The 23,128-nt window shown below is 39.4% G+C and overlaps 1 protein-coding gene and 1 long non-coding RNA gene across 7 annotated transcripts in view; one reads left to right on the forward strand and one right to left on the reverse strand.

Moving 5' to 3' along the window:
* Positions 1 to 23,128, forward strand: part of cap2 (cyclase associated actin cytoskeleton regulatory protein 2) — a 207,300-nt gene that overhangs the window by 135,978 nt on the left and 48,194 nt on the right. For 2 of the 3 annotated variants that reach the window (XM_048611444.1, XM_048611454.1), the window contains 3 exons: positions 10,549 to 10,692; positions 13,460 to 13,545; positions 18,354 to 18,459. In XM_048611444.1, the coding sequence (XP_048467401.1) occupies positions 10,549 to 10,692; positions 13,460 to 13,545; positions 18,354 to 18,459 (336 nt within the window). The remainder of the gene's footprint in view (positions 1 to 10,548; positions 10,693 to 13,459; positions 13,546 to 18,353; positions 18,460 to 23,128) is intronic. The other variant, XM_048611449.1, reaches the window with a different exon arrangement.
* LOC125485946 overlaps positions 11,024 to 23,128 on the reverse strand; it is a 71,780-nt gene continuing 59,675 nt past the window's right edge. For all 4 annotated transcript variants that reach the window (XR_007264660.1, XR_007264662.1, XR_007264659.1 and 1 more), the window contains 2 exons: positions 13,556 to 13,610; positions 11,024 to 12,835 (listed from right to left, as the gene is read on the reverse strand). This is a non-coding gene — a long non-coding RNA (uncharacterized LOC125485946). The remainder of the gene's footprint in view (positions 12,836 to 13,555; positions 13,611 to 23,128) is intronic.

A 23,128-nucleotide genomic window follows, 5' to 3' on the forward strand; every position in this document is an offset into this window, starting at 1 on the left:
ATATACATAGAAAATATAGAAACAGAAAATAGGAGTAGGAGTAGGCCATTTGGCCTGTCGAGCCTGCTCCACCATTCAATATGATCGTGGCTGATGATCCAACCAGCACCCAGTTCCCACTTTATTCCCATACCCTTTGATTCTATTAATGCTAAGAACTATATGTAACCCCTTCTTCAAAACATTAAGTATTTTAGCCTCAACTGCTTTCTGTGGCAGAGATTTTCATTGGCTCACCACTCTCTGGGTCCTAAATGGTGTATCTTTTATCTGTGACACATGGTTCTGGTTATATGGAACATCTTTCCTGTGTTTACCCTATATAGTCCTGTTAGAATTGTGTAAGTTTCACTGATGCATAGTTGCCTCATTTGCATGTTACATCTTAGCCTGAAACTAGCTGTGTACCCAGAACATTTAGTTTTATCTTTTTGCTTTCCACCAGCAACTTTTCACTGCTCATCCAAAGCCAGATCTTGACTGAGTCAATCCTATTTCACCTCACAGTATTCAAATCCTATTCAAGCTCTAGTTTCTGAACAGTGGATTGAATTTAATATTCTTAATCTAATTTTCATGTCTTATCTGAGAGAGCTTATTTTTTAAATTCGTTCATGGGTTGAGGGGATTACTGGACAACCAGCATTAATTATCCAATGCTAATTGCTCATGAGAGGTGGTTATGTGCTGCCTTCTCAAACTTCTGCAGTCCATATCATGACGGGTGCTCTCACAGTTCTATTAGGTAGGGGATGTTGGGATTTTGACCCACCAGTGATGAATGTAGGTCCAGCAACACTTAAGAGTCAAAGAGTCATGTAGCACAGAAACTCCATCCAGGAGCAGGATTTGACTTACTGTCCATGAAACCAAATTTGATATTCAACTGTTGACCAGCATTCGCTTTAGTATACCTAACCACCAGGATGCACTGCAGCAAGTTATTAAGGGGACAAATGCAGCCCCTCCCGTTGTGATCTCTAGTATCATGTGCAAGAGCAATATTACCTTCAAATTTCCTTCCAAATTATGCATCATCCTGACTTGGACATGTCATTCTTTCATCAATACTATACCCCTTCCGTGGAATTCCTTAGTGATGAGAATACCACCATCATAAGACCACAGTGTTACAAGGAGGAGGCTAACCACCTCAGAGCATCCAGGGATGTGCATAAATATCATCCATGATAGGAGAATATGTGTTTTTTAAATTCTCCATATCCCATTAAGCATATCATATTGAAGATATTTTTATAACTTTATTAATGATTAGTGACAGAATTACTTGGAGGATGTAGAGCACTCAGTCTGTAGTTTAGTTTCCTCATGTGCCAGGGTTATACAGGAGCACTTGACAATTCCAAAGCAGTAGCCAATGTTACCTTCTATGATGATCTCATACAATATCTTATTGTAGTCTATTTGCCCTTTGATCTAATTTATAGATGGGCCTCAGGCGTAGAGACTTTGTTTTGAGAGCTTCTGTGTAGATAATAAAATTGATAACTTTAGAAATTTTCTTTGGTATTTTTCTTTGCCTTGATATGAGGCACATTGAATAAAATCTAATGTCGCCTGTTCGAATGCTTATCTTCTTTTGAAATATTTTGTGCTATTAACTGGATCTAAAAATGAACATCCTTGTAAGGATAATGGAACATATGCTCACGCTCTTTGATACAGTTTGGATTGAATTGTTAACAATTGTCATGGTAGCTAACAGTCTATTTTGGCTCTTGTCTAAGAGTTATTTGGTTTTACAGAAACAAAGCCTTGTGTTCTGCTGAGCAATTTATAAAACCCAAGTTGAGTTTTATAACTACCTATGGCAAGACACAAACACTTGTTCGAGATGATTTAAGATGTCTCCACTAAATATTGCAGATGCTCCAAGCTATGTCATTGGAACAGTGCAGTTATTTCAGTTGCAGTTAATCATTCTAAAAACTTTAAATGCCATCATCAATCTCTGCCGTAGCCAGCTGCAGACCTTCACCCTATGACTTTCCCTCATCATTACATATGGAAGACTGTTACCAGGCAAATTTGGAGTACAACTGAAACACTGTCCTGCTGAGCACAAATTGATCCCTTTTACTTTAAATTCTTTTGACATTTTCTCAAACTGGTTGGGATTTCAACCTGAAAGTAGGACAAACATGTTGACACTTAAGCATGTGGGTTATGTCAGAATGCACAGCTTGAGCTGACAGAGATACAGAATTGGGTTTATTTTTATCTTTACAAAGTGCTGCCTCCTTCCAACAAGACTGGTGAAGCAAAAGTTTAGCCAGCTCTTATTGAAAACTTTTTAATAAAATTTAAAGTACAAAAATTTTCATTTCTCTGCCTACAAGTTGCATTAATTGCATTCAGTCTCTTCACCCTGGTCACCAAAATCATCTCTAGAACAGGGGTCTACAGAAAATTTCAAGATAGCCACCAAACATAACCATAGAATGTGTAGAATGCAGTCCTTACACAATCTCCCTACATCTCTCAGTACCACAGACATTTGATTCAGTCAATGGTCTGTAACTGAGCTTCATTTTTTAAATTGACACAAGATGGCTTGTAGCAGCAATACATTTTTTAAGCTTTTACCCAGGCCTTGTTCTGGTGCCCACTTGTTTCACCTAAGCTTCAATAGTGACCAGCAGTGTCAGCAAATTTCACATTAACTAAAACATAAGAAGTTTTTATGGAATTATTACATAAGAGAGAGGACCTCAGAAACAATGCATTAGGTGTATGTAAATAATTCGGCTATGCTTTTGATCCAACTACTTCCAAATATTTTATATCAGGTCGGTATGGGAATATGCCAGCCTATAAGGGAATTTCCTTTTTTAATAAATCAGTGGTTGAGGAGTAAATGACAGTTCAACAGGATGGCTCAACTTGCAACCTCCTTTGTTCATGACTTCCGCTGGCGTTCCTTGCAAAATTAAAACCCTCTTCTTTCAGAAGGCTACAGGTTCACTGAAGTACTGCACAGCAGAAATTCTCGTGGAGCATATTTCACAAAAGGCAGAATTTGCTGTGGTATAAGGAGTCTGTACTGCTGGTGGGAAAGCCAGCGTGACACAGATTGGCCTCATCCTGGAATCAGGTTCCAGAGGCAGACATCCCAGCTAGTGATAGCTCTATTGCTCTCAGCCACATCATTAAGGGTCACAACTTTAGGAGCTGCTGCCAGAACACCGCCCAGAGTCCCAGAATCATGGAGGATCTGGACCACGTAATTAATGGTGGAGGGAGAGGGCTTTTGATGAGGTGGGAGATCCAGAGAGAAGGGTAGATGGAGGTTGATGGTTAGGGCAAAAACAGATCAAAAACATAATGTATCATTTATGTGCACCTAGTGCACTGGGTCTCAATCTTTTAGTTTCTGAGGTCACCCCTCTCATATAATATGAATTCAATGTACCTACCGCAACAAAAGTGCTCTTCTGTATTTAAAACAAACGTTTTGTTTTACATGATGAGAAATTTGTTGCTGGCGCTGGTTAGCCTTGAAGGTTAGGCGAATGACCACCAGAATAAAGCCTAAGTAGAGGGTGTAATGACATGTTGCTACCGCAAGACATCCTAGTAGGCAAAAACCACCATTCTGATAAACAGTCTCTTGATGAGGCACTGAATGTCTTTGATTGAATGACACTCACACCCAGCTGTCAAAGTGGCTGTTGGTGCCTTTAAATTTCAGAATACAACAGCTGATTGCTCTAAAATGGAGGCAAGGTTTATCTTGTTCTGACGGTTCTGCATTTTACAAGAACTTTCAGAACGGGAGTACATTGGAGCCCTGAGCAAATTTTTCCTTTCAAAAATGTGGAGCTCCACTCTTTCATACAATAGAAGGGCCAGGTTGTCAGACTTCTTTTTTTATTCACTTGTGGGACCGTGGCATTGAAGGCTGGTCAGAATTTATTGCCTGTCTCTAGTTGCCAGTGAGAAGATGGTGGTGAGCTGCCTTCTTGACCACTGAAGTCCATGTGCTGTAGGTAGACTCACTATTTGAGAGAGAATTCCAGGATTTTTTCCCAGTGACAATGAAGGAACGGCTGTCTATTTCCAGATTATGGTGTGTGGCTTGCAGATGGTGGTGTTCCCATGGATCTGCTGCCCATGGCCTTCTAGATATTAGTGGCTATGGGTTTGGAAGGTGCTATTTGAAGATTTTTTGTCTTGCTAGACCTGTTTATTTAACATGCTGATAAGTGCCATACAACACACTGGAGAGTGTTCTCAATGTGAATGTGGGACTTTGTCTCCACAAGGACTGTGCAGTGGTCACACTTACTAATGTTCTCATGGGCCAATGCATCTGCAGCAGGCAGATTGGTGAGGATGAGGTCAAGTATGTTTTTCCCCATTGTTGGTTCCCTCACCACCTGTTGCAGTCCCAGTCTAACAGCTTTGTCTTTTCGGGCTTGACTGGCTCAGTCTGTTGCTGAGCCACTCTTCATGGTGAATGTCGAAATCCCTAACTCAAAGTACAATCTGCACCCTTGACATCTTCAGTGCTTTCTCCAAGTGTTGTTCAATATGGAGGAGTATTGATTCATCAGCTGTGGATGTACGATACGTGGTGACCAGCAAGATGTTTCCTTGTCTGTGTTTAACCTGATGCCATGAGATTTCATGGGGTCTGGAGTCAATGTCGAGAACTCCCAGGGCAACTCCATCCTGACTGTATACTACTGTGCCACCACCTCTGCCATGTGGTCCTGGTTTTGGGACAAGACATATCCTGGGATGTGATGGTGGTGTCTGGGACATAACCGTACTCATGGAATTATGCCTTACAGGCAGTGTCAGGGTGCTGCTTGACAAGTCTGTGAGATAGCTGTCCCAAATTTGGCATTAGCCCCCAACTGTTGGATGGGAGGACTTTTCATAGTTGACATGGCTGATTTTGCTGTTATTGTTTCCGGTGCCTAGGTTGATGACAGGTGGTCCGAATGGTTTAATTTCTTTATCTGAGCTTCATAGCAATCAATATAACTGGCTTTTGGTTTTATTGAATAAAAGACATCTATTGTAGAATTACAGTGATTATTTATAGAATCATAGGATCCTTTCAGTGCGGAGAGAGCTATTTGGCCTATTGAGTCTGCACTGACCCTCCGAAGAGCATTCCACCCAGACTTGGGCCCCACTCTATCCCCAAAGCCCACATTCACCTTGGCTAACCCATCTAGCCTGCACATCTTTGGACTGAGAGGAAACCGAAGCACCTGGTGGAAATCCATGCAGACGCTAGGAGAATAGACAAACTCCATACAGTCTGGGTTCCTGGAGCTGTGAAGTAGCACTCAGCCACTGTGCTGCTCAAATGTGCAGAATACAAGGTTTGCAAACTGACAAAGACATTATACTGCTTTTACACTTGTGCCAAACATTGTGATATCATCTCAGCTGATGTTATTATTGGATAAATCATATCCCAGACTGAAATCTGACTTAATAGATAATGTTTTGTTTATTTTTGGTTTTTTAGTGCGATGGACTTTCACTGAAACATGAGCGCACAATGTTGAGATTTGGTTTAAAAATAATACCAAAGTTTATTATACAAATGAAATGAATGTAATTCAAACTATTTACATATAGTAAATTTAAAGTTGTGGAAATACACAGTAAAACCTAATCTCTTTAACGTTCAAAGCACTCCTTTAAGGTATTCCCATTAGAGAGAATTCATTTCTCTATCACCCCTGTAGGGCTTTATTTAACTGTGGCTTCAACTCTCAGTCTTGATATCTGAGAGCATCTTCCTAGAGCCTTTGTGCAAGTGATCTTAAATTTTCTCAGCTTCAAATGATCCTACAAGATTTTAACTAAAAACTTCTGGTTGGAAACTTTTACTAAATTCCTTACACTGAGGAACACTTTAACAAATTTAACTAACACTCTTTCACAGGAGCAACTGCTTTACACATCTAGCTTCAGCTAAGACTTCTGCAGATATGCCTAAAATGAAAACAAAAAAAAACATTTTTTGAGCTATGGCTGTTCTCCAAATCAAAAGAAAAAAAAATGCTTCAGACTCATCTATCTATAAGCTGAATGCACAAAACTGCTTATTTTGTTCACCTGCAAACTCTCCAATGTAAACAAATTCCCATTAGCTTCCAATAACCAGCTCTCTCAGACTGTTTATTAAAAGACATCACCAGGGCTTAAAATATAGTTACAAAGTTAATCATTAAACCCCTGCAGACACACTGAAAGCCCATATGTCATTAGTTCAATTCAAAAATTCAGACTCAAAAACTCTGCTGCTGGATTATTTCTTTCATTGTTCCTTTCTCTTGGACTGGGGATAGCGCGTGAGAAAAGTCAGTTTTGCTGAAATTGCCTTTATCAAGGGTGTGTTTGAGATATTGCTATATTGGAACAGTTGATGATTAGTCATTAAAATAATTTTTGTTAAGTATTTTGATAGAGTTAAAGTCGTGCCAATTCATTTTTTGTTTGTATTTTAACTGTGTTGTGAGAATAAAGTGTGTTTTGTTATAACCTGATAAGGGACCAATCGAATCACATCTGGAACACAGCACCTTACGCTTGCCTTTAAATAGGATGAAAGTTAGGGTCTAGGCTATCTCCTTGATCTATTTTGAGGGGCTTTGTTCTGGTCCATAATATTAAGAACTTTTAAACTGCATATGCTTTTATCTTCCTTTTTTGTACAACCACTCTTTCCGTCTTTAGCTTTATACCTGTGTTATCTGTTTCGTGATGCATTTTTTAAAAGTTACTTTTAAAATGTAAAAATAAATTAACTATGATTATGAACAAAGATGGACCGGAAATAAAGGTTCGGAATTTGGAGAAGGCTGATTTCAATAAGGCAAGACAGGATCTGGCTAAAGTGCACTGCTACCAGCTACTTGCAGGAAAATTCACACCAGAGCAGTACAAAACATCAAAAGGGTAATAGTAAGAGTGCAGGGCTAACATGTTTCCATAGACGTGAATGAAGGGACCAACAAGTCTAGAGACTTCTGAATGTCAAGGAATGTAATGGATTGGATATGGAAAAAGAAGGAAGTTTATGGCAAATATTGAAGGCCCAATACAGTGGATGCCCTAGAGGAGTAAAGGAAGTGCAGGGGGTTACCTGGGAAAAAAACATTAGGAGAGCAAAGAGGGGACATAAAATAACACTGGAGGGTAGACTCAAGGAAAACTCAATACTGCTTTATAAGTATGTTGGGGCAAGAGAATAACCACTGAACAAGTAGGACCCATTAGGGACGAAAGTGGAAATCTGTGTGTGATGTCGAAAGACACAGCTGAGGTTTTAAATGAATACTTTGCATCTGTATTCACAATAGAGAAGGATAATGTGGGACCAGAAATCAGGGAAGGGGACTGTGATCTACTTGAATAAATTAGCATTGAGAGGGTGGAGATATTAGCAATTTTAGCAAGCTGGTAGAGAAACTATTGGAAAAAAATCTGATAGACAGAATGAATCTCCACTTGGAGAGGCAAGGATTAATCGAGGATGGTCAGCATGGTTTCATAAAGGGGAGATCAGTGGGTTAATTGGATGTGTAGATGAAGGTAGTGTAGATGAGGGTAGTGCAATTGATGTAGTCTATATGGTTTCAGTAAGATTTTTGATAAGGTCTCGCATGGCAGACTGGTTAAGAAGCTTAGCCCCCTTGGGACCCAGGGCAAATTGGCAAATTGGATCCAAAGTGGCAGGAATTGATTTAGTGCCAGAAAGAATAGGGTAATGGTTAAAAAGTTTTTTTGTGACTGGAAGTCTGTCCAGTGGTGTAACACATGGTTCAGTACTGGGACCCTTGCTGTTTCTTGTTACATTGATGATCTGGTCATGAATGTAGGTGAAATGATCAGTGAGTGCATAGATGATGTGCAAATTTGTAGTGTGGTAAATAGCAAGGGAGAAGCCTTAGACTACAGGATGATATAGACAGCCTGATCGGATGGGATGAACAGTGGCAAATGGATTTAATCCTGAAAAGTCAAAGGTGATGCATTTTGGTAGGAGTAACAATGCAAGGGAGTATATGTTGAATGGTAGGATCCTAGGAAGAACAGAAGATCAGAGGGACCTTGGTGTGCATGTCCGTAGATTCTTAAAGGCAGCAGGGCAGGTAGATAAGGTGGTTAAGAAAGTATTTGGGATACTTGCCTTTGTTAGTCAATGCATTGAATACATGAGCAAGGAGGTTTTGCTGGAGCTGCATATGATGTTAGTCAGCAGTTGTGTGCAGTTCTTGTCGCCACACTATAGGAAGGATATTTTTGTGCTAGAGAGGTTGCAGAGGAGATTTATCCATTGTTGACTGGGCTGGAGTAATTCAGCTCTGAAGAAACACTAGAGAGGCTAAGGTTGTTTTCCTTAGAGAAGATCGGGCTCGGTGGGGGCGATCTGATTGAGCTGTACAGAGATGTGCGGGGATTCACAGGATAGAGGGGAGAAATGTTTTCCCTTAGTAGAGGAGTCAATAACCTCAATAACCTTTTGAGGAAAATATTTTCTAATGGCACTATTCGTTTTTTGCGCAAGAAATTCAAAATATAACAGCATCAACTATTTGCAGAAAATATTAAGTATTTATTAAACCTGACTTGAGTGTCGGGCTGTGCCAAGGCTTTCCTGACCACTCATTCACTTTTGTAGCAAGGTTTGGGGCCAAATAGCTCATTACTTTAATTGCAGTGTTTGCCTCCTAATGGAGAAATGTGAAAAGTGACACTAGATTGAAATATCTGAAGGACTTTTTCTCATCAATGAGTAGTTACTAAACTGATTAAAACATACATCCATCTCAATGTTTAGTACTAGCAAAAATGTTAAGTATTGACTTCTTAAAAATTCTTACAGAAAATGAGTCAAAGAGAGATACGGCACAGAAACAGACCCTTCGGTCCATCTTGTCCATTTCAAACAGACATCCCAATCTGACATAGTCCCATTTGCCAACATTTGGTCCATATCCCTCTAAATGCCTTCTATTCAAATACCCATCTAAATGCCTTTTAAATTTTGTAATTATACCTGCTTCTGCCACTTCTTATGGCAACTCATTCCATACATGCACCTCCCTCTATGTGAAAAAATTATCCTTCAGGTCCTTTTTAAATCTTTTCCCTCTCACCTTAAACCTATGCCCTCTAGTTTTGGAATCCCACACCTTAGGAAAAAGACCTTGGCTATTCAGCCTATCCATGCCCCTCATGATTTTATAAACCTCTGTAAGGTCACCCCTCAGTGTCCAATGCTCTGAGGAAAACTCCCCAGCCTATTCAGCCTCTCCCTATATCTCAAACCCTTAGGTCCCAGCAACATCCTTGTAAATCTTTTCTGCACCCTCTCAAGTTTAACAACATCCTTCCTAGAGAAAGGCAACCAGAATTGTACTTAGTATTCTAAAAGCGGCTGCACCAATGTCCTGTATAGCCACAACATGACATCCCAACTGCTATACTCAATGTTCTGACCAATGAAGGCAAGCGTTCCAAATGCCTTCTTTACCACCTTGTTTACCTGTGACTCCACTTTCAAGGAACAATACACCTGCATTTCAAGGTCTCTTTGTTTGGCAACACTGTCCAGAGGGACTCTACCATTAACTGTGTAAGTCCTGTCCTGGTTTGGCAAAATTCAACACCTCACATTTATCTAAATTAAACTCTATTTGCCACTCTTCGGCACATTGGCCCCTCTGATCAAGGTCCCTTTGTATTCTGAGATAATCATCTTCACTGTAGACTACACCATCTATTTTGGTGTCATCTGCAAACTTACTAACCATGCCTCCTATGTTCACATCCAGATCATTTACATAAATGAGGAACAGCAGTGAATCCAGCACTGATCCTTGTGCCTCCAGTCTAAAAAGCAACCCTGTGCCACCACTCTGTCTCCTACCTTCAAGCCAATTTTATATCCAATTAGCTAGCTTGCCTTGAATTTTCTGTACTTTGTCAATTATACATCCACCATTTTTGTTTCGCACGTTCTTATACTGTAAAGAAGAAGAATGTGTTTTAAGTGAAAAAGAATAAAAGCTAACAATCCCAGGTACTTTTCTATATTAGTTTTATAAAGGACAGACCATTCCCATTCAAATCAAAGTTGCTTCGTTTGAATTCTTTGTTAATTTGAGCACTGCAAATGCCATTGTTTTGTTAAGTTTTTGAGTTGGTCATTTTTTGCATAAAATAAATTAAGATTCAACTGTTAGAATATACAGATGTAGACTTTTTTTTAACTGAACCATCTTACTGCCCTTCAACCCCATGCACTGGGAGTCATAACAATTTAAACTGCTGCATTCTAAAATTCTTTTCTCCAAAATGCTCAAAACTTAAACTGCCTGAACATGAACTGGAAATTCTTTATTAGTGTATATGGAATATATCCATACAAAGATTTATAAAAGACACAGGCAGTTGTAAAATGCAGGTCAGACAAATATTAAATCAGCCTCAGTGTAGCTTACATTTTGTTCACATTTTCCCCTGAACATTTCACCTTGTTTACTCTCCCAGAATGAGATGAATGCACTTCTCAAACCCATATCAGACAGAATTCAGGAAATCCAGAACTTTCGAGAGAAGAACCGTGGCAGTAAGATGTTTAACCACTTGTCAGCTGTCAGCGAGAGCATCGCAGCACTGGGATGGGTTGCAGTGGTAAGTGGAAAGATTTCTTATTGAATGAATTCAGCAGTATGAGAGTGCACTTTTCAAGGAATCCCAACTCCAGCATGGTAGACAGTGACCTTTTTTTCCTGTTTGTTAGTACCTGCTTCCCTCCCTAGTCCACCTGTGTTTTGTCTGTGCATGATCAGCCTGTGTTCAGTTTTGCATGGCATTTTTAAAATAAAATAAATGTATTCAGTATCCCTATGAGTGTTTTAAAATAGACAATTAAATCTCAGTCACTTCCTACACCACAGTGGCAAAACTCAGGTTGTCCACACCTTCCCTCAACCCAGAGATCATATTGCAAACTTAAAACTAGTGCACAAGAACTGATTTTATTGCAAACATAGTCCAAACATCTGTTCTGGGAATATAAGAACACGAGTAGACCATTCAGTTTCTTAATCCTGTGTTAGCATTCAGTTACATAATGGGTAACCTGCATTTAAACTCCATCACAGAATTGTTTACAGCGCAGAAGGAGACCATTTGGCTTATCATGCCTGCATTGACTTCTCGATTGATCATTTTGATTCAGTACCATTCTTCTGCCTTTCCCCATAACCTTAAATAATGTTTCTATTCCATTTGCCAACTTCATTTCCATATGCCTTAATGAACCTGCGTAATGAAAATCTATCAACAAGTTTTGAAATTTCACTTAGGTTTTGGGAGAGAAAGTTCCATATTTTCATTACTATAGCCACATGTTCCAATTTTACAAACTAACCATCAAGGGTCATTCAGCTTCATCTTATTTTCATTCAGAATTCTTACTTGCCGGTTTGGCTGTTTGAATATTGTTAGTCTGATATTTGGAATGGATTGTTTATTACCATGATTCGCCATGATAAAGGGAGGTGGCTTCCATGTAGAGGCTGCCTCCCTCTTAGCCCCTCATTCCCAATTGGGGCACCCTTCACCCCATGTTCCTTCTAATTTTTCCTGCTGCTGCGTGTGTCTGTCTTGCCCCTCACCCACCACCCCAAGTGCTCCCTCCCTCCCTGCCCGTCGCAAACCTACCGTCACCACCCACTCAGAGCCCACTACAACCCTCAGCTCTCAGCCCTTGCACCATGTCTTCTTGTGGAGAGGCCCCCACAGAACTACCTGCATCCTGAGCTCCCAGCATTTTAATCTGTGGGGCTTGGTGTGATCCCAGCTGTGACCACCATCCCTAACTAAATTAACCAGTACCTCCCTGGGGTGGGTCTTGCACCCCAGAATATGGATATTTGTATGAGTTGCTTAATGTTACAATGAGCATTAAATGGTTGAAGGGAGTTATCAAGGCTGGGGATGTGTTTTCTCCCAGTTATTCAAAAGATTTGCCTAATGTTTCTGAAAGTCACTTTGTGAAAGAGCCTTATGGTGGTGCAACAGAAAACATCATTGCGCTGTCACTCTAGATTGAAATGGAACTCATATTTTATTGGTGAAAAGAAATGTGTCCACCTCTTAATGCTCTACTGTCCACCTATGGCATTATGAACACAGTGTAGAAACAGAAGAAAGTCTAAATTGAGCTAAGCTGTTCTGGGATGATGTAAGGATCCATTTGGGATGGACAATGTAGATAATTGGCATTAGGAAACTGCTATCAAAGAAAACAGTTGTCATTGATATGAGCCTGATGTGAATGGCAGCAATGGAATTTGAGGGATATGGAGTATCCTGGGTATGCAGTTTTCAGAGAATGGAACACCATGCTGTCTCATAAAATAAGTGTAATAATCAAAGATTGAGCAATCGATGATCTTATAACCAATAATACCACATGAGTTTTAAAACATGGAGCTACAGTGTCTTGTTTATTAGAAGTGGTAGAGTTCTTGTGACGCAGAGGATAGCATTTCTGTCTCTGAGCCACAAATGGCCAGGATCACATTGCGCCTCAGACGGTCCATAGAAGATGCATTCATAACACAGCCAAAACAGATTAATTTTCAACTTGTAAATCCCTCCAACGTGCCAGGGTAAGCGGTAAGAATGGAACAATTTTTAGTTCAGCCATATGTGATGTGGAGTGTTGCCCTCAAGCCGTCACCTCTGGTAAAAAGCTGGCAACCTATTCCAGGAGAAGCCAGTCCTGGAAACAGAGATAAGCACATGCTTTGTCTGCCTTGTGTCACTAGATGTGGGAAAGAAATAAAGATAAACAAGATATCAAAATAGAGGTCTTTAGGGGTCTGTTTAGAAACTCTGTGATGGTGTTAGCATATGATAAACATTTATCTGCAAGAACAGAGATTTCCACTATGTTCACATTGCCTGGTGTTCTGATATACCATTTAGTAATGACACTCTAAAATGGTCAGATATTCCGCTTTGAACATATCAAAATAATATTTTAAGAGTGACTGTTATGCTATTACCTAGTTATTAGTTAAATCATCTACTAAATTAGCTAATTTCGAAAATTTAATGTGATCTCTTTTTTGGTGGTTACATTACTACTGAAGTAGCTCACTGCTCATGTTTTTAAACAAAACATGTTTGGATGAAATGATGTTGGAAGAGAGTAGGGGAGTGGGGTGAATTGAATAACTGTTTCAAAAAATTACCACAGGTACGATGGACTAAATGGCCCTTCCATTCTTTGAAAAGATCAAGACATTAAGAGGCATCAGCCTTACTGGTTGTTAACTGGCTAACAAATTAATAAACAGTTTTCTGTTGAATCTAATGTGTCCTTTGTTTTTCCAAATTTCTCTTTTCTATGTATCTTTCTCCTGATGTTTTATTGTGAATTCAGGCCCCTAAGCCAGGTCCCTACGTTAAGGAGATGAATGATGCGGCCACCTTCTATACTAACAGGGTGTTAAAGGAGTATAAGGATACGTAAGTTTACCTTTCTTGTTCTCCAAGCCATGATATGTTTTGTTTAAATCTGTTGCCTGTGGATTCTATGGAGTACAAAAATAATTGGCAAAAAATTCAGAGAATAGCACCACAATTGCTTTGAAAACAAATGAAAGGATTTTAGTAATAACTTATTCAATGTTACATCTTTGCAAGGTTGTAATCAGTTAGAAAGCTGTAAGCATAACAGTGATATTTATTTGGAGATTAATATGTTGGCTTTTGTAGTTCCAACCATCTTCCCACTTCTCAGCCGTCCACACAAACTTCTGCAGCCTGAACACTACTTGTAGTTGACTGCCTCTTTCTTTTCAGCCAATAATGGGAATTTCCTCTTCATCTCCACCGAAAGCAAGAATCACCATTTAAAGGAAAAGTGAAATGTCAAGGCAGTGCATTGCTAATTAGGATTTCAGTGAGGATATAAATTTCTCATCAGGCGGTGCTGGCCTTTCCCTTTTTAGTGTAGTTGGTCAAAGGCTATCATTAAGTTAGCCTAAATGAAAATTCAATACATGCTGCTGGTCTGAAATAAAAACAGAAAATGTTGGAAACACTCAGCAAGTCTGGCATCATTAGTAACGAGAGAAATTCAATGATCTTTCATCACAAATGGTCATCAATCTGAGATGTTAACCATGTCGTTCTGCCTTTATGGATTCAACATAACCAGTGGAATGTTTCCTGATATTTTTTGTTCTTCATATAAATGATGTTTATGCCACTTTATTCCTGGATAGATTAATTAGAGGTTAGATTACCAGTGTATCCCTAGAAACACAGTAGCATTTTGTTGGCGAGTGTCTTTTTAATATTCCTTGATAAGTTTCAGATTCCATGAGCTGTTAAATTGGCCGATGGACTCATAATTCTCCTTATGGCCAAATGCCATTCATTATGGACCAAAGCCATTGAGACAAAAGGGCCTTTTGTTTTGAATTTTTTTATGCATGCAGCCGTGAGTGTGGATTACAGTTTTCATTTGTATTTTTGACAAAGGAAATGCTGTACATCATGCTGCACTGTGTGCCATATGACATGCATTTCAAGATTCGGCTGTCTGAAACTTTCTGAACAGGGCCTTTCAGGGCATGATCCACCACCCCCTCATGCACACTCCACACAACAGGTGCAATTGGCTAAGCAATGACAGCCATCCAGTAGAAACTGTCTTGGTTCCTAATTACAGTAATTTGAGAAAGACTTTTTATTCTTTAGTCACTTTCTTCATTTGCAGTCAGCTGTGTGTGTGTGTGTGTGTGTGTGTGTGTTTGTGTGTTTTGTAGCCTGTACAAATCAAAGGCTGCTTTGACTGTTCAATATATTAGCACACCAGATGGCGCAGTGCTGAGCTACGTCATTCGAGAAAGTATCAGATTTGAAGCTGGATTTTTACAAAGTCTGGGAGACCCTGCAGACTTTTAAAAATAGTTGACAGGACCTAATTCTAGGATTCCTGATGCCCCCACTTCTTATTAGCATGGAAGAAAGAAGCCTGAGTTCCCAATCTTGTTGGCTGCATTGTGGGAAGTCAGCATCTCCTACTTCCTCTTCCTCCTCCTCCTTTTCCTCCTTTCTCTTGCCCACCCCCTGCTAAAAAGCAATCTTTGAGAAGTTGTCCAAGGATACATAGTTTGTTGCCCCTCAGAGTGGCTGTGAACTGTAGTCCGAATGTGGAAACCTTGCAGCAGTAACTTCTAAAAGTCTTATCCTTGTGACTCACCCCCCATTCTCAATAACCCCTCATATCCTCCTTGCCAACTCCCAGATTTTTTGTGCTTATTTACCCTATACGCACTCTGCATACAGATAAATGAACAGAATAGTAACAAACATGTGCTGTGACTATGACCCTGTTAAAGTGTGAATAGCCAAAATTAGAACCACTCAATATCACTCTACCTTGTGTAAATAAACATGTTCAGCAGCCACTCTTGTAGTCAGGTATTTAGGGACCTGGTAACAAGATATGGGGGGAGGTTGTTAAGAGACCAATCTTGTGATACCGTCTACTTATGCTTAAAACCAGTGGTCTTCTTTTTACCCCAATCTTGCCCTCACTCACCTGTTGTCTGAGTCATTTGACAATTCTAAGCCTCTGTTGAGTGTTTTGTTAGCAGCTGATGATATGTTCTGCAATGTAGAACTATGTACCTCTGATTGTCTGGTAGCCCTCAGTGTGGGATGCCTTGATACCAGGGAATATGTGCCACTAACCACTTAAGTGCATAATCAATATTGCAGGCCTTTCCCCATAGAAGTAATATGTGAGTCTCACTGACTCCAGAGCTGGCGGAGACCCCTTTGTTTGTATTAAATTTTCCCCTTGGTGTCTCATCTTCGTATCTTTGGACTTGGCGAAGGAGCATGGAGATAGGAAAAAGTTTCAAGTGTGCATGTAGCCTTGTATGTATGTGTGGATGTTGAATTTAGACAAGATTGAAGTCTGCCTAACCAGTAGTTCCTGAATGAAAAGCAGAATTGTAGCCACATCCATGTATGAAATAAAATCAGCAAGGTAGAAGGATTAAAACATGGGAACATTAGGGGAAATTTCCATGCAAATTTCAAATAGCTAGCTTGAGAAGCTGGCAACAATGCAAGGAGTGGATTGTTTTTAGTAGCAATGGTTGGAAGCTCTTGAGTTTCCCCATCATTTCCCTTCCAGTAGAGATCCTTCAACAGAAAGTCATCCAAACATCAGACTTTTCTGGTCTCATCTTATTCTTCTCTCACGTTGAAGATCCCAATAGGCACAAAGAAAGAATGAGGTTTATAGTAAGTCACATCATGGCTGGCTGTTAGATGAGGTGTTTAATCCCACCAGTTTCTTTTCAGTATGTCTGGTGCATCAGGTGAATGTAGATACAGAGCCTCAAAAACATATATAACCTCCCTCCCCAACCTGCATCCAGCAACAGTTATGGGCTTCAGAGGCTAGACTGAACTTTTCCAAACTTTGCTAAATTTGACCCTTCATATAGGCAAGAAAAAAACAACATTCCATCCTGTCAGAGAATGGAAAATCGTGAACTGCAAACCTTTGATCCCATGATATGTTTAAGGAGGAAAGCTTAAGGTTTCCAATGAATAACATACATTAGTAAATCAGTTCTGAGTCCCAGTGGTAAAAGGTAATAATTATAGGCTTCATTAAGTCCAGAAGACATAAGAGCAGACGCAGACCATTCAGCCCCTTGAGTGTGCTCCACCATTCAGTGAGATCATGGCTGATCTGATCATTCTCAGCTTCACTTTCCTGTCTTTTCCTCATAACTCTTTATTCCCTTACTGATTAAAAATCTATATATCTCAGCTTTGAATATATGTAATGACCCAACTCTACAGCCCTCTCTATGAACGGTTCCACAAATGCACTACCCTCCAAGAGAAGATATTCCTTCTCGTTCTTAAAAAAAAGACCCCTTATTCTGAGGTTAAGCCCTTGATAATCCCCTCAAAGTTTGAAGTCATCCAGAAAGTTAGAAATTGTAATTTTGATTCAAAATCTAATTTTTGTATAAATTGTGAACAGCAGTGCCAAACTGCAAAATAATTTCCTGGGCAATGAGAGCTGAACTTGTTGGTCTTAATATTTTGTCATTCCTAAAACTTCAGAATATTTTCTCTCATCATGACAAAAAAATTGGAACAACTTTCTCAAAATTCAAAGTAACAGCTCAGAAGATGATTGGCATTGTGATCAAATCTAATATACGTTGGTTGTCCTTAATACATTGATTTCAATGATAACATTAATAGTTCACTTTCAATTGGACCTTACTGTACAGCTTTCCCACCAAATGTTCATCCAGTTCACAAATTATCCAGGGTTCTTTATTGGGTTTTGGGTCAATGGTAGTTTCATTGTGGAACATATAGGAAAGATTTCTGAATGGGATAGCTACTCAGTCAGATTCCAGAATGTCCAAAGGATACTTTCTATTGAAGAATTTTTTTTAGCTTTCCAGAAGTATCTGCTATCTTTTCCTGTGTTAGATAGAATCTTAACAAAGAGGCAAGACCCATGAACTCAATGACTACATATAATTATAACAATAACTCTATGATCCATTTAACTAGCCTCTTCAGGCCTCTGAGCATAGTGCTGAGCTAACTCTTGTATTTTTCTTCTGTTCTTTTCTTTCTTCTTTATTTTGATCTACTTAATCGTTTTTTGCCTCTTCTGACCACTGACCATCTTTCTTCTATTAGGGAGGAATGCCATTTTGATGGACAAAATGCTTTGCTGTTGAGAATGGAGATGTATCAATATCCCCACTCCCACCACTATCACTCTTTTTCATTTGGCAGCTGTCTGGTGTAGAAAGTTTATGATTTCATTATATGGAGGTCCAGATTTCATAATGTGGACTCTATAGAAAAATGCTCCATCTCTTAAAAATGCTGCAATATCTTGTTGGAAAAGTTTGTTCCGTTGGTGTATACATAAGCACCAATATATCCAGATTATCTTGCCAACTTTTTATCCCTTGCTGATTTTTCTCTGCTAAATTTCTCCTGTCCCTTATGGAAATGTCAGTATTGTACTTGAGTATAATTACCTGAGAATCAGGGCCATCCTGAAGAAATATAGCAATTTTTCCCCCATTAAAGTGAACATCTAACATAATTATATTGTTAAAATATCTTCTAATGTCATAAATTTGAATGTTAGTCTCTTTATCTGGGATGGTTTCAATAATTTTAGTGTGTAAACTGAAATAAGTGCTGCAATAATCTCAACATTGATGTTCATATTCTCTTAACTCTTTATTCAACTGCAGTGACAAGAGACATGTAGAATGGGTCAAATCATTTCTCAGTATCTGGACAGAGCTTCAGGCCTACATCAAGGAGTACCACACTACTGGACTCTTGTGGAATAAGGTTGTAAGTATCTTCTGTTAGCTTTTTATAGCTTTAACCATAGCATAAATTGCAATATGTTAATATCTATCTCCACATGACGCATGTAACTAATATGATGACTCTGCTAATTTGGAACAACAATCTAAATCTCTTTCAAACCTGCATTTTTTCAAAGGCTTTCTGTGGCAAAGAATTCCATGTCCCACAGTCTCTGTGTATATTTGGATAATGAAATACCAGAAGGGGAAAAAAAAGAACAGCTTTTGTTGCTTTGGCATTTTCACCTACCATAGAACATCCAAAATTGCTTCATGGCCTGGTGAAGTATTTTTGAATTATAATCATGGCAACATGAAAACATGGCAATGATTTTTACACACAGCATGATCCTATATACAATAATTTGATAATTACCAGATACTATGTTTTAGTGATGATTGAGAGATAAATATATGGCCAGGATATCAGATAGAATTTCCCTGCTCTTCTTCATAATAGTACTGTGGAATCTATGTTATGCACCCAAGAGTGCCTTGATTTCAGAATTAATCGAAACTACTTAACTTTCAAGAGTGGAGAATGAGTACTGCACTAGAATTCCCTCCGACAGTTTAGTGCTCACTTTTCTGGAATGGAAATTCAACTGTCAACCCTTTGACTCTGAGATGAAATGACCCATTTGATGTGATGCTACCCTTGTAGATCAGACAAAGAATTGGTAAATTCCAATTTTCAACTTCTTACCATCATTCAAAGTCTAATGAATCAGTCAGCAATTTGTTCTTTGAAACATGGCTCAATTTAACTAAAAAGTATGCTCTGGCGAATTAAAGGTATACAAGAGGATTTTGATCTTAACTTAAATGGCAGATCAGTGTAGATCTATCCTGGATGGAAATAAAACCAGGCAATTATTTAGCTCATGTTTGAAAGATGAGTGTTCACACCGTGGAAATCATTTTTAAAACAGAGTGTGCCCCCTCATAATGTGTAAGTATTAAACATAACCATCATTGCAAGACAACATTTAGAATATAGTTTTATTTTTCACTTTAATGATGTTGTTGTAGGTACTGTGCAATGGTTGACAAAAACTAAATCCTTCACTTCTCCTGGCCCCTCCTTCCAAAGAAAAAGAGCTACCATTTTAATTTGCAAAAAGCGATTGATAGCACAGGATGAGATATAACACAATATCATTATGTGCAGAAATAGTATGCTAAAGGAAGCCAAAAAAGCCCTGTTGATGGTGTGCAGTATGGACTAATGTTTTGTAGTTTAGTGAAGGAAAAAAAACTGTCTTTATTTAGCAACCTCAGGATATCCTAAATTGCCTTATTTACTTCAGTACTTCTGAAGTTGTAAAGCAGGAAATGTGGCAGCTAATTTATGCACAGCTAAGTCAAGCAAATGGCAGTATAATTAATGATTAGATAATCTGTTGGTCAAGGGATAATTATTGGCCTGGACATTAGATAGAACTTCCTGCTGTTCTTTGAAATAGTGCCATATGATCTCCTACGTGTACCAGAGAGGGTTTAATATCTCATCCATAAAAGTAGCATCTTTGACAGTGCAGCACATCCTTAATATTGTGTGTAGTGTAGTGGAGTTTCAGCTTGAATTATTTGCTTGTGTTTCAGTGGCGAGACCTGGTACTACAGTTTTTGTCTGTGTTGCTTGCTGAACCAAGGCTGGCACCTACCTCCAGATAAAGACTGCTGCTGAGAAGTTTTGTCTATACTTAAATATAGGCAAAACAAATTTGTGTTATTATTGAAGATTTTCACATTTGCAGAAACATATTCCATAATTTATAAAGATACTGTTTACAAAAAGAGAATTGAAGCTGGAGATATCAAAATTTTATCACTGTCTTGCCCCTCCCTCTCAAGTGAGCAATTTAGTTATAATAGTGGATGGAATAACACACACACTGGAACTTCACACAGTAGAGTTTCTAAACCTCACAAGTTCAAATAGAGTCACAGAGAGTCATAGAGTTGTAAAGCATGGAAACAGACCGTTTGGTCCAACTTGTCCATGCCGACCAAATATCCTAAATTAATCTAGTCCCATTTGCCAGCATTTGGCCCGTATCCCTTTAAACCTTTCCTATACATAAACCCATCCAGATGCCTTTCAGTGTTGTAATTTTACCAGCCTCTGCCACTTCCTCTGGTAGCTCGTTCCACACACGCACCACCCTCTGTGTGAAAAAGTTGCCCCTTGGATTCCTTCTAAATCTTTCCCCTCTTACCTTAAGCCTATGGCCTCTAGTTTTGGACTGTCTCACCCTGGGGAAAAGACCTTGGGTATTCACCCTATCCATGCCTCTCATGATTTTATAAACCTCTATAAGGTCACCCCTCAGCCTCTGATGCTCCAGCGAAAGTAGCCTCAGCCTATTCAGTCTCTCCCTATAGCTCAAACCTTCCAATCCTGGCAACATCCTCGTAAACCTTTTCTGAAACCTTTGAAGTTTCACAACATCCCTCATATAGCAGGAAGACTAGAATTACATGCAGTATTCCAAAAGTGGCTTAACTAATGTCCTATACAGCCACAACATGACTTCCCAACTCCTATACTCAATGCACTGACCAATAAAGGCAAGCATACCAAATGCCTTCTTCACTACCCTGTCAGCCTGCGACTCTACTTTCAAGGAACTATGAACCTGTACTCCAAGGTCTTTGTTCAGCAACACTCCCCAGGACCTTACCATTAAGTGTATAAGTCCTGCCCTGATTTGCCTTTCCAAATGCAGCAGCTCAACATTTATCTAAATTAAACTCCATCGGCCATTCCTCAGCCCATTGGCCTGTCTGATCAAGGTCCCGTTGTACTCTGAGGTAACCTTCTTCACTGTCCATTACACCTCCAACTTTGGTGTCATCTGCAAATTTATTAACAATACCTCCTATGTTCACATTCAAATCATTTATATAAGTGACGAAAAGCAGTGGACCCAGCAACCGCTGGTCACAGGCCGCCAGTCCGCAAAGCAATCCTCCACCACCACATTAGAGCTAGTTCTGTATCCAAATGGCTAGTTCTCTCTGAATTCCACATGATATAACCTTGCTAACCAGTCTACCTTGTCAAATGCCTCACTGAAGTCCATATAGATCATGTTCACCACTCTGCCCTCATCAATCCCTTCATTACTTCTTCACAAAACTCAATCAATCTAGTGAGACATGATTTCCCACGCAGAAAGCCATGTTGACTACCCCAATCGGTCCTTGCCTTTCCAAATACACGTAAATCCATGTCCGTCAGGATTCCCTCCAATAACTTTCCCATCACTGATGTCAGACTCACTGGTACATTCACCCTTCTGAAATAGTGGCACCACATTAGTCAACTTCCAATACCTCACCTGTGGCTATTGATGATACAAATATCTCAGCAAGGAACCCACAATCACTTCCCTTGCTTCCCACAGAGTTCTAGGGTACACCTGATCAGGTCCTGGGGATTTATCCACCTTAATGCATTTTAAGACATTCTGCACCACAACCTCTGTAACATGGACATTTTTCAAGATGTTGCTATTTATTTCCCCAAGTTCTCTGTCTTCCATATCCTTTTCCACAGTAAATATTGATGCAAAATATTTGTTTAGTATCTCCCCCATCTCCTGTGGTTCCATGCATAGGCGGCCTTGCTGATCTTTAAGGAGCCCTATTCTCTCCCTTGTTACTCTTGTGTCCTTAATGTATTTGTCAAATCCCTTTGGATTCTCCTTAACACTATTTGCCAAAGCTACCTCACGTCCCGTTTTTGCCAAAAAATTTTTGATAAATTTATGTGGAATTAAAAATAAGAGTACATGGCTATTCTCTCACTCTTTACCAAAGTACTTAAATGTGTGGTTTTCAAAATTGAGCTGGAGAAGAAAGAGAGTGTTTACACCCATGTAATTAAGCAAATTAAGTTCCAGTTTGATATGCCGCATCCTTGCTAAATCCCAAGCTTAGCAGCATGACTTCTCCTCTTTGTTTTCAAAATTGAGAACTGTTTACTGGGAACATGATCCATGAGTGCAAAATCATCTACTTATGCTGTGAGTGATAAATATCAGCATATTAGTAGCAGGTTGATTGTGTTGGAAAAGCACTGTGAGCAAGCATTAAAATGTAATAACATACAGATTCTAGTGCTTGTATTCAGAAATATACATCTGTTGCTGTGGTACATTCTGTAGCTTTCCTTCCACTTGCATTTGGAGATGGCAGCATTTCGAAACAGCAGGGCATTATGATAGTCAACCATGGATCTAATGAGTTCCACTCCAGACTGGAGCCAGGTTGGCACTTCAGTGTGATGCAGAGATGGTGCCACATGCTCAGAGACACTCCTTTGAAGGAGATGTTAAATTAAGTCTGTGTTGTAGAGCTCTTGTGGTGCAGTGTTCGTGTCCCTATCTGTGGATCAGAATGCCTGATTTAAGTCCCACCTGTTCCAGTGTTGTGACAGGACATGTATGGCAGTTTGATTAAAAATATCCAAAAGATCCTGTGGCTTTGTCTCCAAGAGGAGCAGAGGAATTCTCCCTTGTGTTTTGGCCAATAATTACTCCACAATCAAGATATAAAAATCATTATCTAGTCTTAGAGTCAAACAGACCCTTCGGTCCACCTTGTCTGCACCGACCAGGCATTCCAATATGACCTAGTCCCAT

Source organism: Rhincodon typus, chromosome 2 (assembly GCF_021869965.1).
Source record: "Rhincodon typus isolate 14 chromosome 2, sRhiTyp1.1, whole genome shotgun sequence".
Lineage (NCBI taxonomy): Eukaryota > Metazoa > Chordata > Chondrichthyes > Orectolobiformes > Rhincodontidae > Rhincodon > Rhincodon typus.